Raw genomic sequence first — 16,783 nt, forward strand, 5'->3', positions numbered from 1 at the left:
GCCTAAGTTGAGGTCAACTAAGGTGCAGAGAGCAGATGCACACTCTGTGCACGCACAGACAGACATACACACACATACACACACACACACTGTTAGGGTGTAGGTGAAAGTTGACTGATGAAGCAGTAGATGCACGATGCGAGAGCTGAGCTGGCTTACGGGAAACCACCGGGGAGAAGATGGAAGCCAGTGTTCTTTTAATTGTGTCTTAAGTTGTCAAATAGAACATTTGTGGTTTTGAAGCTGATGTATGTGATGACGCAATGAGGGGGCGTCACAAAATATACTCTGATGCATATAAAATTGTAGTTTGATGTTAGGAGGATGAGATTGTGGGGCTGTCTGCTCATAGAGTCCGCTCATTCTCCCACGCGTGTTTTCTCATTAAAATCATCGTCTTTACCCTTTGGACCAGTGTGGTTACTTGCCCTCCGCCTGTATTTACTTCCCTATATTTTTGAACCTTAACAACATCCATGTGGACAACCCTCAGGACAAAGGGACTAAAGACCTGAGTAACACTCTGGGCAACTTTGGGCTGACTCAGCATGTAACAGAGGCCACACATAATAGAGGACACACTCTTGACCTACTGATCTCCAAGGGCCTGAGCATTTCAAACGTTACTGTGTCTGATGTGGGCCTGTCTGATCATTACTGTGTTTTCTTTGAAAGTAAAATTTCAGCCCACACAAATATATCAACAGCAGTGATCAGAAAACGGTGTATAACTGAACACAGTAGTGAGATCTTTAACCAGGTCTTCCCATTAACACCTGACCTGTCCAGAGGTTCAGTCAATGAGCTCGTCAATAGCTTCAATGCTAAAATGTTAAATGTAATGGACACAATTGCTCCCATTAAGGTGAAGGTTATCTCTGGAAGGAAAAAGTCTCCATGGAGAAACTCCACACTGGTGAAAAATGAAAAAAGAGAGTGTAGGAAAGCTGAGAACAGATGGAGAAAAACAAACCTCCAGGTTCATTATGACATCTATAAAGAGAAACTTCACAATTATAATTTACAACTGAGGAGTGCAAGGAGGTCCTACTTCTCTGACATCATCACTAAAAACAGTCATAACGCTCGGGTCTTATTTTCTACAGCTGACAGGCTAACAAACCCTCCTGTGTCAGTGGCAACTGAACTTCATTCGACCATGGCCTGCAATGACTTTGCCAAATTCTTCACAGAAAAAATCCAAAAGATTAGACAAGCAATTAGTACATCAACAGCAGATCCAGGATATGTACTGTGTCCACCGAAAAACTGTTTAAACACCATGAAACAGTTTCACCCTATAAATAGCAAGGACCTGGATCTTAGGTCAACTGAACTCCTCCTCTTGCTGTTTAGATGTCCTGCCAACACGTTTTTTCAAAAAGGTCTCAAAGACTTTGGAGTCAGACCTGTTACAGATCATCAACTTTTCCTTAATATCAGGTGTGTTTCCAGAATCACTAAAAACTGCTGTAATAAAACCTATACTGAAAAAGGACAATCTTGACAAGACAAATAACTACAGGCCGATCTCAAATCTCCCATTTTTAAGTAAGATCATTGAAAAAGCAGTTTCTCAACAGCTCAATTACTTCTTAAAACAGAATAACTGCTATGATGCCTTCCAGTCAGGTTTTAGACAGAATCACAGCACTGAAACCGCTCTGACCAAAGTGTTTAATGACATATGTCTGAACACAGACAGTGGAACAATGTCAGTCTTAGTTTTACTGGATCTCAGTGCAGCATTTGATACAGTTGACCACAACATTACTCAAACGACTGGAGAACTGGGCAGGTCTTTCAGAAACTGTACTAAACTGGTTCAAAACATACTTAGAAAACAGGAATTACTTTGTATCAATAGGTAACTTCACATCTGAGCAGACAAGTATCACATGTGGAGTTCCCCAAGGTTCCATCTTGGGACCCCTTCTGTTTAACATTTACATGCTCCCACTGGCACAGATTATAAAGAACAACAAAATAAACTATCATAGCTACGCAGATGACACACAAATATATATCACAATGTCACCAGGAGACCGAGGCCCTGTACAGGCTCTTGGTAAATGCATTGAGGAAATTAATGACTGGTTGTGCCACAATTTTCTCCAGCTAAACAAAAACAAAACTGAGGTAATAGTCTTTGGTGCCAAAGAAAACGATTACAGGTCACCAGAGAACTTCAATCTATACACCTAAAACCACAAACTAGGCGAGAAATTTGGGTGTAGTGATGGATGCAGACCTAAACTTAGAAAAACACATTAAGACAATAACAAAATCAGCTTACTATCACCTCAAGAATATTTCAAGTATAAAAGATCTGATGTCTCAACAGGACCTGGAAAGACTAGTCCATGCATTTATCTTTAGTAGGCTTGATTACTGTAACAGCATCTTTACAGGTCTACCTAAAAATCAGTCAGACAACTACAGCTCATTCAGAACTCTGCTGCTCGAGTCCTCACTAAGACCAAAAAGTGGACCACATCAGTCCAGCTCTGAGGTCTTTACACTGGCTGCCTGTCCGTCAGAGGATAGACTTTAAAGTTCTGATGCTGGTCTATAAAAGCTCTGAATGGTTTAGGACCAAAATACATCAGTGACCTCCTGACCCAGTATGAACCTTCCAGATCCCTCAGGTCATCTGGATCCGGTCTTTATCAGTTCCCAGAGTCAGAACCAGACACGGAGAAGCTGCATTCAGCTTTTATGCTCCTTATATCTGGAACAAACTCCCAGAAAGCCTCAGATCAGCTGAAACACTCAGTTTATTTAAATCCAGGTTGAAGACTCACTTATTCTCAGCTGCATTTGAATAAAGCTCCAAATCCGCACTTAAGCTTATATTTCAAAACTTACATTTTAACTACTGATTTTACCTACTGTTCTGATTTTATCTACTGTTCTGATTTTTGATTGTATATACTGTTTTGTTTGTTAGTTAGTTAGTTTGCTTGTTTTAATCAATTTTAAATCATGCTTTTTTTATTTGTTTTTGTTTTTAATGTCTCTGTAAAGCACTTTGAATCACCTTGTTGTTGAATTGTGCTATATAAATAAACTTACCTTGCCTTGCATGTACCGCCCGGGAACCGAGGTCACCGTAGACAAGAGGCTGGTGCCGTTTAGAGGTGAGGTATCGATGATGATGACGACGACGACGGGTGTTTTTTTTCGGGGGGTTATTGCACAACGTTTTTCGCGTCCATCTCGCAAGTGCGTTTCGGACGCCTTCCCCTCCTCCCTGCCTACCATCTTTTTGTCCTCTGTCGTTACAGGCAGGTGTCCATTCAGACAGTACATGCCCAACAAACCCGCGAGGTACGGAATCAAGATCTGGGTGGCTTGCAACGCACATTCCAGCTACGCATGGAAAATGCAAGTGTACACCGGCAAGCCTGATAAGCGAGGCGCTCCCGAGAAGAACCTGGCCGCTCGAGTGGTCCTGGACCTCACCGAGGGACTGGCGCCGGTTCGCAACATCACCTGCGACAACTCGCCAAGAGGCTCTTTCACGAACGAGGCCACCATCTGCTGGGCACCGTGCGAGTGAGCAGGCCCAAGATCCCCAGAGAGCTACTCTCGTGCAAAGACAGAGCCGTAGGCTCCGCCGAGGTCGCGCTGTTGGACCCCGGTCCCGGCGCCTCGTTCTACTCGCTCGACGCGCTCGTGCTTTTCTACGTGGCCAAGAAAAACAAGAACGTGCTGCTCGTCACCACCTGCCCTCGCTACGCCGTGTACCACTACGACCACGACGACGCTTGACAACAACGATGGGGCGGAGGAAAACCTCCCCTGGTGCTGCATTGCAGTCGCACCAAGGAACACGTCAACAACCTGGACAAAGTCGTGGGCACCTACAGCTGCAGGAGAGACTCGCAGGTGGCCCGTGGCCCTTTTCATGGGTGGACGTCGCGTCCTACAACGCCTTTTTGATCTGGAGAGAAGCGTGCCCCGACTGGATGGTGGGCAGGCTCAACAAGCAAAGACTCTTCCTCAAGCGCTTGGGCTAAGCCCTCGCGCTCCCCACGATCGCCCCAGCGCCTGCCCCCCCAGCCCACTGCCGCCAGTCCCCGCGACGGGTCACGTAACACCCCACCGGCAAAGCGAGGCAGGTGCGGCGTGTGTCCGAGGAGCAAGGACGTCAAGACCAAGACCCGGTGCCACCGGTGCTGCCTGCACGTGTGCTCGAGATGCGCGCTCACGTGCTGCCCCGGCTGCGCACCCTCGGGGGCCATGTCAGCCCCCGACGCCCAGGCGCCCTCCTCGCCACCGTAACCCACGGACGCACAAGGGTTAAGCAAAAGTCAATCTTTGGTCGACGCGGGTGATCTTGAATGAGGGAGAGAGTCATAACAAACAATCTTATTATCTAATGGAGAATTGTTATTCCTGTCAGCTTTTGCCTTGAGCATCCAGCTGGTGCCAGGGGGGCCGCATGAGATGAAGATGGCAGTTGTTTTGGTTAGTGCGAACAAACTGCATCCAATTTTACAGTTGGTCTAATGTCCGGCACTGGTCACCAGGTCTCTCAATTCCCATTGTTCTTCTTCAAGATGTTATCCATATTGCGTAAAAAAAAAAAAAAAAAGTCTAGTGGCACTCCCAAATACTTAAATTCCTCAACATTAATTAGTTTTTGTGCACCCAAGTGAACTTTTACTGCAGCGTTTTAGGTTTACTAAAAAACATTGATACGGTCTTTTAAACATTAAGGCACAGGCATGTGTCATTCAGCCATTTTTGTAAACCATGTAATGCCAACGAAAGCTGATAGGCTGCATCATCAGCAGTTTTGGCTTGTGTAAAAATTACCGTATCATCAGCATACATAATCGTGTTCACATTTTTTGCACACATTGGGCAAGTCATTTACATAAAGTGAAAATAACAGGGGGTCTATAATTGAACCCTATGGCACACCTTGCACAGTAAAGATAGGGTGACTTGCTATTCTTTATTTGCAAACATTGTTTTCTATCTGATAGATAAAACTGTATCCATTTAATGGTGTGATTACTGAACTTAAATGTTGACAGTCTAGACAAGAGCTTAAGATGATTCAGTGTCAAATGCACGCTTGAAATCAAGAAAAATAGCCGCAACAAAACTGCTCTTGTCTAAGTAAGACTTCACTCTCTCAACAAAAAGAAAGAAAGAAAAGAGACAGTCGTTTCAGTTGAATGGAGAGTGAGTTGAATTCTGAGTTCAGTGTTAAAAACTAGTATGCATCATATGAAACACTGGATTTGGGCTTTGACATTTCCTCATACAAACTATAAACATTGGAAAAATTTGCCTATGGTATTATTGATCATATTGTTGGATTGCGCAAGAACAAACTTTAACTCATAGACACTACACTCTTTGAGAGACGGTGCAGAATAATGTGATTTTTTCTATGCCATATATAAACCATTTTCACATCTCTATTGCAAAATGTATTTAGATCTTAGTAAGATTCTGATTAAACTGAATTCAAAATCAAACTATTGCTAGAGAGTTTGTTTAAATTATAAAGAATTATATTATCACCATTTTCCAGATGCAATAATAAGCATTTGTATTTTACTTTGCATGTATATCATACCAGATATATATATTTTATATTTTACAGCTATAGATAATTAATGTCTTTATACTACTGTTTTGAAGGAAGGCTCATAGGAGGGTTGGAGCTTGTTACAATCATGGGCTCATCCAGTCAGGATGAGAATGAACAGTCAGCAGTCACTTGCAGGTTTCTCGTTTTATTGAATAATCAGTATGAAAGGAAAGACACACATGGACTACTAACTTTGAAAGGAAATAGTGTGATTTAAGTCACTCTGTAACTCAAAATAATACATGAACTCAGGAGACTCAAACAGAAACTCACCTTAGCTGCCCCCCCATGTGGGAGTGAAGAAAGAGTGAGCTGTAGGTGAGTGCAGTCCTTATATAACGAGTGACAGGTGAGCACAATTAAGGGCAAGCACCACACCCAATCAAAGGTGAGGAAAAGAAACAAGGTGCATCTATTGAAGTGAGTGTGCTGAAAGGTGAGCCTTTACAACAACTACTGTACATTATTATTCTGACTGAAATGCCAATCATGCTAACACACAGTACAATACAACATAGTATACAGGAATTATTACAAAAGTCTTGATTTGGAGTGATTTTAATTGGTACAATCTTATAAGGAATTGTTATTGTTTTTCTTGGAATTATTCTCTACTCGGGTCACAGTAAAAACTATTTAGAATGAAGTTTGTGAATCATTTGCAAAAACATCAGTATTGTTTTGTTTTCAACATGTTGATTTGTTGATGAAACTCAGAACATTCCTTTTCTGTACTGATGGATCAGCTCCGACACGTCATCCTTACACACCTTTATCCAGCCATCTTCTCTCATGTGGTACACTAGACACACAAACAAACAGACAAAATCCCCAAAACACAGCAATGAGTAAACATTATTATTTCCAATGTTCTCGTATTGTATGACAGTAGACAGTATTTATTGTTACATTAAAGATTTTCCATTAGGCTGAGCTTTGAATCATGTATTATATTTGACTTAGAACAAAACAACAAAATACAAATAATAAACAAATACATAAAAATTGAAACATGTCATATAAAAAACTCCTAATAGATTTGGCACTCAGACAAAAACAAATGTTGAAAGTTGTCATTCTCAGTGTGTACTCACTGTTGACCACCCCTCCAGAGTAAGCATCTCTGTGTGTAGCATGTGTAATGCCTCGACGGCCGAGCTCATACGCCTCCTCTACTGTCATGTCTTCCCGATAGCCGCTGTCCACCACGCCATAGGCGTAACTATTTCCACATCCAGTAGAAAACATACGACCAGACAGACGTGTCCCATTATCATCCACATAGTACAGACCGGGACCCTGTAGGACACACAATGTTTCTTTCTAACATTTTGTACAAGAACAACACAACACAAATTACAGATCTGAACCAGCAAAGATGCAAGAATTAATTCTCTGGCATTTACACATCTGCCCAGTATTTATTAAAAGACATGTAATTAATTTGTACAGAGATTACTGATTTCCTATTTTTTGTATGTTTTTCACACTTACATTTTTTGTTCATTAAACAAATTGAAGTATTAGACAAAGATAACACAAGCAAGCACAAAATGCAGTTTCTAAATGAAGGCATCTATTATTAAGGGGGATAAAAAAAAACAGACCTACATGGCCTATGTGAAAACGTGATTACCTCCCTCCCTTTATAATATAAATTAACTCTTGTGTATCGCGTATAACAATTTTGGAAAGCTAAGTTCAATTTCTTCAGCCATACCAAGGTTTGATTACTGCCATACCTGCTCTGAATCAAGGAATCACTTAAATAGGACCTGCCTGACAAAGTGGAGTAGATCAAAAGATCCTGAAAAGCCAGACATCATGCCGCATTCCAAGGTAATTCAGGAACAAATGAGAAGCAAAGTAAGTGAGACCTTTCAGTCTCAAAAAGGTTATAAAGCCATTTGTAAAGCTTTGGGTCTCCAGCAAACCACAGTGAGAGTCGTTATCCATAAATGGAGGAAACTTGGAACAGTGACGAAACTTCCCAGGAGTGACTGGCCTACCAAAATTACCCCAAGAGCGCAACAACGATTAATTCAGGAGGTCACAGAAAAACCCAGAACAACACTGAAGAACTGTAGGCTTCGCATGCCTCAGTTAAGTTGTTCATGACTCCACCATAAGAAAAAGATAAAAATGGCAAAAAACTTGGTAAAAAAGGCCAACATAGCCAAGTTCAAAAACAACAACCACTATACCTGAAGGAAAGTAACACAGCATTTCAGAAGAAACAATACCAACAGTAAAATATGGTGGTTGGTAGTGTGACCGTCTGGAGTTATTGCTTTCCTCGGTCCTGGAAGACCTGCTGTGATAAATGGAACCATGAAGTCTGCTGTCTACCAAAACATCCCAAAAGAGAATGTCTGGCAATCTGTTCGTGACCTCAAGCTGTAGCAAGTCAACATCTGAATGACTTAAGAAGAGTAAAATGAAGACTTTGGAGTTGTCTAGTCAAAGTCCTGACCTGAATCTGATTGAGGTGCTATAGCATGACCTTAAAAGGGCGGTTCATGCTCAAAAACCCTCGAATGTGGCTGAATTACAACAATTCTGCAAAGACGAGTGGGCTAAAATTCCTCTGGCTTTGAACAACAGTCTCTGGACCCGCCATGTCTCTATCACACCACAGTGGTGCCGAAACCCAGAACGCAGCACAGCGGGTCCATGCCAGAGCCAGCAAAGGGGGGAGCTGGCCCAGATGGTGGCCGAAATGGTGGCCACCCAGCGGGAGCAGGCGGCGGAGGTGCGCTGCCAGTGGGAAGAACTGCGGGACCAGACCGAGCATCACCTGGAGAGAATGGCGAACCTGGCGATGCTGCTCCAAGCCTGGTCAACACCGCCACTGCCACCCCCCACCGGTGTATCCTGACGGTGGGGAAGCAGTGGGGGAGCCGCAAGGGGCACCTCGGCAGCCAGAGGTAGTGGACAAGGCACACGGGGGTCCACGCCTGCCGGAGGAGGCGGAACAGCTAGGTGAAGGGCTGCTCCTGCTGGGAGCGGTGGAGGAGCCGCTCCAACAGGAGGCGGCGGACAAGGTGCGTGAGGGTCGGCCGGAGGAAGAGGGGCCGCGGCGTGAAGGGCTGCTCCAGTTGTGAGCGGTTGAGGAGCCGCTCAAGGCCAGTGGTGGATGAGGTACGCTAGGGTCCGCTCCAGCCGGAGTTGAAGGAGGTACACGAGGGTCCACTCCCGCCAGGAGCGGTGGAGAAGCCGCTCCAACCAGGAGCGGTGGAGGAACCCTGTGGGGACACGGAGGTCCCCGTGCCAGGAAAGCCTGCTCAACCTGGGTCCAAGGTCAAGGCGCAAGCTGCTCCAGAGCGACAGATGCCAACCCAGCCGCCCGTGAGAAGGGGCTCATGACGGTGCCTGCAGGGTCAGCCGGATGGCTCCCCAGCCTCAATTGGGCTATGAGGGTGTGTGTTGAGGCATGGTCGGCGGCAATGTTCCCTCTAAGCTGCGCACGTGCGCAATTGCGCACTGCTGGCACGGTCTCTGCGCACAGAAAATCTGCGTTGCGCACAAAAAAAAACAATCTAACCTGAATTGAAATTAAAATTAGAAATTTAATAATTCTGTTTTGCAGTGTTAGTCAGTAAGTGACTGGCTGCTCCCGTATGGGATTAGAACGACGCCACCTTATCCTATAGTCCAGCCAATAATGCGATTCACATTCGTATATACGCAGCCAATCAACGTCGTTGACAGGCTATGACAGCGTCCTTATGTGCCAACACCGGAGTTTTAGCTGGCAAAGTGGCGTGGCTGATGTGCAGTGAAGCCACGTTAATGACAAAGTGTACAACCATTGGAGATGTGAGCAGGACAGACGGAACAATTGACGGAAAAAGTTTGGACTTTATACCAGTTTTTAAATAGTGTTGATAGGCCACGTAAAACCAGAGTTGTGATAAAAAAAATATGCAATGTTTGGTTTTCTTCCTGAATACTATCGTTGTTTATATTTACTGCAGTAAGAAACGGTAAAAACTGCGTTTTATAAGAAAAAAGGCTCGAAAGCCTGTGAGCAAAAACAAACTGTCACGTTCCTGGGTCTGTTGACCCAGCATTTTGAGTTTTAGTTTATTTTGATGTTTATGGTTTATTTTTTAGTTCATTAGGTTATCTAAGCTCATTTGTTTATTTAGATTCCCCTTGTGTCTTCTACCCGTGTTTTAGTCTCCTTTTGCCCTTTATGTGTTTCCTGCTGCGTGTCTTATGTTGTCAAGGTTATATTGTCTTGTCTGTGTCTCATGTTTCCTGTTTTATTTTGAAGGTCTGTGTTCTATGTCAGTGTAGTCAGCTTTGCTTCCTTTGTCTCGTTATGTCAGACCAGTGTCAGCTGTTTCCCCATGTGTTTCCACTTCCCCTAATCACCCTTGTGTGTATTTAGTCTGTGTGTTTCTGTTCATTCTTTGTCAGGTCGTCTGTTGTTCCATGTCATGTTTCTAGGATTTTCCATGTTTAGGTTTTTTGTAATGGTCAAGGTTTTGTTCTTTACCTTTTGTGTTTAGCATCTAGTTTTCCCAGTTTAGTTGTAGTTAGGTTCTTTCTTGTGTGCATCTGCCTTTTGTTTTTGTACTTTTTTATCAGCCTTATTAAACAGCTCTCTTTTTGTTGACCCTCAAGTTTTGGTCCAAGTTCCTTCGTGTCTGCATTTTGGGTCCTTCTCGTCAATTCATACAGTCTGCCCTCGCCAGACTGTGACAGAAACCCCCATCCCCCTCTCTCTTTCCTATTCGTCCAAAAAAGTACCATGTCGACCAATCAAAAAATGATATGGCAACGTGGCATCTAGTTGTTAAGAAACAGGGGGAAGTTTTAGGAGTGTGGCGGTGTTTTAAGATGTGAGAGTTTTGAGACGTTTAGCATAAATCTTGTGTAGTTAGTGTGTAGTGTAGTCAATAGTTTTGTTGTGTGTGTCAGAACAATGAGGCGGCTGCTGAATGTTACAGGTGTTACAGGAGTGATACATCTCCTGTTGTCAGGCCTGCAGGTATCAGGCTGTTGTTCTCCTTTATCTCATAATGGACAGAAATTATTTTTATCAAATCAAAATTATTATCAAATTTGATGCAGAACAGCTGATTGTTCTGTAAATAGTTTGAAATGTTTATTGAAAAAATGCATTGGTGGCATTTAAAAAAAAATAGCTGCAAAAAACTTTGTTGTTTGCCAAACTGAGTTACTTTTTTGAGGAGTAACTATATAATTAATTGCACAGCATTGGTCATTATATACTGTATTTTGCAGACAGAGAGTTACAGGACTCTCTCCCACACCACAGACTCATACTCATAATACAAGTCAGAGCTTTATAAAAAAAGAAAAAAAGAAAAAAGAAAGTTGTGTTTTCGAAATTGGAGTTCAAGTTATTTTTTACTTCCAATAGTGTTAACATACTACACAGGCCAATGGCTAGATTTTTTTTTTACATTTTCATTGTAAATGAGCTAAAGCAATTTAAAAGTAGTCTAACATAAATGTAAATGCTGTAATTCACAGTGGTCCAAGGGGCCGCTCAGGGAGTTTGTGTGTTCGCTCAGACACATGAAAAATTAGAGGGAACATTGGTCGGCGGTGCCGTGTGGACACACCTGCACGGCATCCGCAATCACGCCCACTGTGTTAAAAATACGGGGAAGCAGGGGTTGGACAGAGTTGTGGTGTGATGAATGTGCGGCTGACAGCTGAGAACTGCAGCGCGTGTGCAATAAAGATGGCTCTGAACAACACTCTCTGGACCTGACGCGTCTCTATCATAACACACACATATATTACCTGTTTGTCCCATCCACAGATCATGCTTCCCATAGAAAGGCCCATTCCTCTGTAACCCAGCATCATGTTGGACAGCAGCTTAGATGCAGCAGCCACAGAGATCCGATGGTTGTTTCTCAGTCTGTACAACCTGAGTGAAAGAATAACAATACAGGACCAAATTACTATCTGAAAAATCAGTTAAGCAACATCATTCCCCTGCAACTCATTCACAAACTTGATCTGCTGGGGATCAACACCTCGCTGTGTAACTGGCAGCTGGATCTTCTGACAGGAAAACAGCAGACAGTACAGGTTGGCAGTAGGGCTGCCACGATTAGTCAACTAGTCACGATTACGTCGACTATTAAAATCGTCGACGACTAATTTTAATAGTCGACGCGTCGTTTGAAGCTTTGTAAGATCCCAAAAGACGCAGAAATAAGTAGTAGTATTTAAGAGTGTAATAACGGACTGAAATAGAAGATGGCAGCATTGCATGTACAAGGATGCCAGCTGCCATTAAACCCCGAAGAAGAAGAAGAAGTTGTGTCCCAGAATTCATAGCGCGGCCCAGCGCAGTTGTCAACAATGGCGGCAGCTAGTTAGTTTTAAAATTACTCTTATTATTCTTTCTGGGTCACAAAATAAACGTTTAACATATTTTCAGGCGGGAATGTAGCTGTGTAAACCTCAAATATCTGCTCAGTTTATCAAGACACCGCATATTTTCAAAAGTGCTCCGACGTTTTCGGAGACGTCTGTTACCCACCAGCTCGATAGCGAGCCGGGGGCAAGGCTCCCTAGAGCCGGTGAGAACACCGGACTCCGGCAAATCGTTTTCAAACCCACCACTGTCTTTTGCTACTCAGGTTAAAGATGATATATAAGTCACTTAGATAACTTAAAAATGATATTGTTTGGTTTTTTTAGTATTTTATTTGTTCCTGAGTAAATCGGTTTGGCTGAGATTATAGTTTTTACACAGCTGAATAAACGTCAAGCAGACAACTGGTTATCAGATGTGTGAGTACTCGAGAATATGCTCCGGTGTCCTGTTATATTTTAGTTAGCAAGGAGCAGACGGCTGAGTTAATTAAACTCCACCGAAACAATCTGCAAATGACATTAAAATTTAATAAACTATCATGTTGTCTTTATTTTTAGTTAGCACATACCTTAGACACTTAAAGCTGTAAGCTAATGATAGTTTTATAAGAGCAGATGCATGCTGGTGCAATAAGCTGCACGTTTTACGTCCTATGGATGCATGATCTGATTAGTCGACTAATCGCAAAAATAATCGGTGACTAGTCGACTATCAAAATAATCGTTTGTGGCAGCCCTAGTTGGCAGCAACACCTCCAGCACAATAACACAGGAATACTGGGGCTCCCCAAGGATGTGTGTTCAGCCCCCTGCTCTTCACTCTGCTGACCCACAACTGCACACAATCACACAGCTCCAACCTTTTCATCAAGTTTGCAAATGACACAACTGTGGTAGGTCACATCAGCAACAACGATGAGACCTACTACAGGAGTGAAGTTAACCATCTGGCTGAGTGGTGCAGCAACAACAACGTGTCCCTGAATGTGGAAAAGACTAAGGAGATCATCATAGACTTCAGGAGAACTCACACCCTGCACACCCCACTAACCATCAATGGTGCTGCTGTGGAGAGGGTAAGCAGCACCAAGTTCCTGGGTGTGCACATCTCAGATCTCTCCTGGTCAAAAAACACAGCATTACTGGTCAGCAAAGCCCAACAGCGACTCTACTTTCTCCACAAACCTGAGGAGAGCAAGAGCCTCAACCCCCATTATGAGCACCTTCTACAGAGGCACCATTGAAGGCATCCTCACCAGCTTCATCACTGTGTGGTATGGCTCCTGCACTGGGTACTGCCAAAAAAATTACAACGGGTAGTGACAGGCAGTGGAGAGGATCGTGGGTACTTCTCTTCCTTCCCTCCAGGAGAGCTACTGCACCCGCCTCATCCGGAAAGCCCTCTGCATCACCGGTGACTCCACTCGTCCGTCCAACAGCTTCTTCAGTTTGTTGCCATCAGAAATGAGACTGAAGAGCCTCCGGGCCAGAACTAGCAGACTGAAAGACAGCTTCATCCATCAGGCTGTCAGGATGCTGAATTCCCTCCCTGCTCTCACACACATGATCTCCAGACCTGCACTTGCCTCTTCCCTCCGAGCCCCCCCTTCAAATTCCTGTGTATGACTGTACATATGGTCTTTGACAATAAAGCTGACTTTGACTTATTGTTGTGTTTGATTACTCCCAGGTATGCTCTCCTCCTGTGTCCCATTCCCACGTTATCCCTCCGTGTATTTTAGCCCTGTGTTTCTCTCAGTCAGTGTCGCGTCGTCCCCTCATGCTATGCGTGTTTCCTCCGTACTCCTCGTTCCTAGTCTCTTGTCTCCAGGTTTCCTAGTGTTTAGTATTAGTTTCTAGTTTTGGTTTGTTTTTGCAAGTTTAATGTAGCAGTTTTTTTCTGCTACTGCAATAAAGCGGCCTCTTTGAGTTTATTCCTCTGTCTGAGTGTCCTGCATTTTGGGTCTGACATCCTGCCTGCCACAGCCGTTTCATGACAAATAAAAATAATGATAAAAAGCCACAAGACAGTTATTTGCCATTAAGGAGATGGGTTGCAGTAGGAATAAAAGAAAAGAGTCTTTTGGTCTTTCTCAAAAGTACTTTAAAATGACGGCCAGAGGGCAACAAGTCAAACTCACTGTTCAGTGGGTGGTTAAAACAGTTAACAATAGAATGAGCCTTCCTAAGCACGTTTTTTGTTTTTTGTTTTATAAATGGTCAAAGGTACCGACTGGTAGAATACTTTAGAATAATAACATTTATTTAGGAGAGTCAGAGACTGTAAGAAATGTTCTAAGCCCTTGAGGGTTTAAAGTATGGGGTTTGATATATTCAAACTGGACATACCTGCATTCTTTGGCCAGGAGTCTCTCCCAGTGCTGGCAGTCTGCAGCACTTCCTGACATGGTGCCCAGCAGGTAAGAGTTGATCTCTATCACCTTGTTGGCATCTTTTGATGCTGCAGACACATAAGAAAAGGACTTAACAAGATACAGGAGTGCACTGAGATTCTCTAAACATGCAATGCATATTTTCCTGTTGCTTGAAGCCAAAACTTGAAGTTGTCATTCATGCACAATATGAGCACAGATTAAGCTCTTGTGAACACTGTTTCTCTTAGAGAAGAAAAGCAGGCTGGCTGTTTGTAGTATGAACTATTTTCTTATACAGATCATCAGAAAATTAATGCTCCAGTTTTGGTGAGTGAAAGTACACTACCTTTATGTATGTTTCTTAAAACTAATTACTCTGTGTCTGTGTGTGGCCCCCTGTATAGTTTATGGGGGCAAGCTGCTAACACCAGCTGGTAACTTTTCAAAATACAGTTACTTATCACTCCAGAAAATCAAGGCAGTGGCAGTGAAAACGCTGATGTGGATGCTTCAAGATGTGTAGTTCACAAACCAAGAAGTGACGTCACAGAAGCAACATCTATCTGTTATATGACATCAGTGATGATGAGTAGATCCATTAGCATGTTTTCATAGGCGGTGAGCTTTTAAATGCCTATTGGTAAAACCTCAAGGAAGATTCAGCTGTTAGACCAACCCGTGACCAACCATTAATGTCTTTTGTCGTCAATGACTTTGCTAATAAAAGAAGATCATTCTCTGCTCAGTAAAAACATTTTCACAGAAACACTACAGCTCTGAACATTTTTTAGAATTAGCTGAAGGAGCTGTAAGGAAAACCCTACCTCTGAATGTCAATGTTGGGCCCATGTGAGAATAAAGTTAACTGTCCAGAGATTTCACATTGAGGGAGCTGATCTCCTGCTGGTGTCTATGGAAAGCCCTCCCACCAGTGATGCAGCATTTACATACTTTTAATCAGATACTGCAAATACATTATCACCAATGTCAGGCCTGTCTGATTCTGTTTGCTTGGAAAGAAATGGACACAGTACTTTGTAACTGTAGTTCAATTCATTATGTGGTAGTACAAAATAAAAAATATACAGCTCTTTCTTTAATTCTTTGAATTACCAAAGTTTGTTAGAAATGGTATGGTATTAGTATTGGTATTATTAGTTGTGTATTATGACCGGTTAAATAATAAACTATAGCTTTATATACTTAGTAATATACTTACACAGTATCCCTATGCAGACCCTTCTATTAGCCTGTACCAAAATGTTATTACTTGTATTATTCAGCATGTTTGCTCTGGACAAGAGCAGAATATAAAGCAACATCTCCACAGACTGTGGAGATGTGTCCCAATGTAAGAATGCAAGATTAGGAGCAAAGTCTATCAGCAAAATCAGTGAAATGCTGGATTTAAATATTGCTTTCATCCTTGGCAAACAATTAATGATTACACTAATCTCATAAATGAGGCCAATTATATCTTTGGAAACATGCTTAACTATTTTTTAGACTCTTGACACATGATTTCCACCGTTTGCTTAACCTTTACTTTAGCTTTTTTCATTTATGGAATTAGAAATGAAAAAAAATCTTATAAATTCATTTTCAGACACGTTTTTTTTGGTTGGCAAACTGCAGACAGATTCTACCAGTGATTCATAATACCTAGGTAGTTTCCTGCTGAGGCTCTGGAGTCCACTGCCACGATGACTCCGTGCTTGAATTTGAAGGCCAGGGTGGTGGTACCGTGGTTCATTTCAATGCACACACCTCCGTCATGGTTGCAGGACTTTAGAAACCCTGAAGGCTGTAATGAAACCAAAAAGGGAACTAATGGTCTCTAATGGTTCTGAGTATACTGAACAGAAAGTAAGAGACCATATCTAGCATATGAAAAATGAAAATAAACAGATCATAACTCCAAACTTTATCTATAGACCCTAACATTGTGAAGGTCTCTGCTTACAACACCAGAAGCGAAGAGACGCGTAAAGCTTTTTACCACCGAGTCTGATGTTTGGATTCTGTAGCTGATTTAAAAACGAGAGAAATGTTGAATTATACTCACGTCTACACCCGGAGGGACAGCAAACTCCTGGGTTTTAGTGCCAAAGTTGTAGTGGTTGGTTCGGTCTACAAGATGCGTCAATCCTGCTGGAAAAATCTGTTCATGGAGTTCAAAATATTTTTTATAACCGCTCACTTCAAAAATAGCCATCGTGTGTCCTAAAGTTGGGAGGACTTTAACTTTGTATTTAACACAACGGCCTAAACATCAACCAAACGACGGCGAAGTCGATTGATTTGCAGTACGTTGGATTTCCTCGTAGCTTACGCGACAAAGAAATCGAAAGTGAAAGTTTTTAAAACTCTTCGTCGGTGCAGGAACTTTTTTTTTTTTTCAATTTTCTTATGAAACAAAACA

At 42.6% G+C, this 16,783-nt stretch overlaps 1 protein-coding gene across 1 annotated transcript; it reads right to left on the reverse strand.

The window, feature by feature from the left end:
* Window positions 1-5,746: 5,746 nt before the first annotated feature.
* On the reverse strand, window positions 5,747-16,716 carry psmb8a (proteasome 20S subunit beta 8A). Its single transcript, XM_031736581.2, has 6 exons — window positions 16,427-16,716; window positions 16,024-16,165; window positions 14,336-14,447; window positions 11,399-11,528; window positions 6,709-6,913; window positions 5,747-6,416 (listed from the first exon to the last, which is right to left on the reverse strand). Exons 1-6 carry the CDS (start codon window positions 16,574-16,576, stop codon window positions 6,328-6,330), a joined length of 828 nt encoding a protein of 275 aa, XP_031592441.1. The 5' UTR covers window positions 16,577-16,716; the 3' UTR covers window positions 5,747-6,327.
* Window positions 16,717-16,783: the final 67 nt, after the last annotated feature.

Source organism: Oreochromis aureus, linkage group 22 (genome assembly GCF_013358895.1).
Source record: "Oreochromis aureus strain Israel breed Guangdong linkage group 22, ZZ_aureus, whole genome shotgun sequence".
NCBI classification, from domain to species: domain Eukaryota; kingdom Metazoa; phylum Chordata; class Actinopteri; order Cichliformes; family Cichlidae; genus Oreochromis; species Oreochromis aureus.

Excerpts from the sequence above, each read along its gene's own strand:
- psmb8a (XM_031736581.2), bottom strand. The coding sequence starts at position 16,576 with ATGGCTATTTTTGAAGTGAGCGGTTATAAAAAATATTTTGAACTCCAT. Across the intron at positions 14,448-16,023 it reads CTCAGCAGGAAACTACCTAG|CATCAAAAGATGCCAACAAG; the intron begins GTATTATGAATC and ends ATGTGTCTGCAG. Across the intron at positions 11,529-14,335 it reads CTCCTGGCCAAAGAATGCAG|GTTGTACAGACTGAGAAACA; the intron begins GTATGTCCAGTT and ends TCTTTCACTCAG.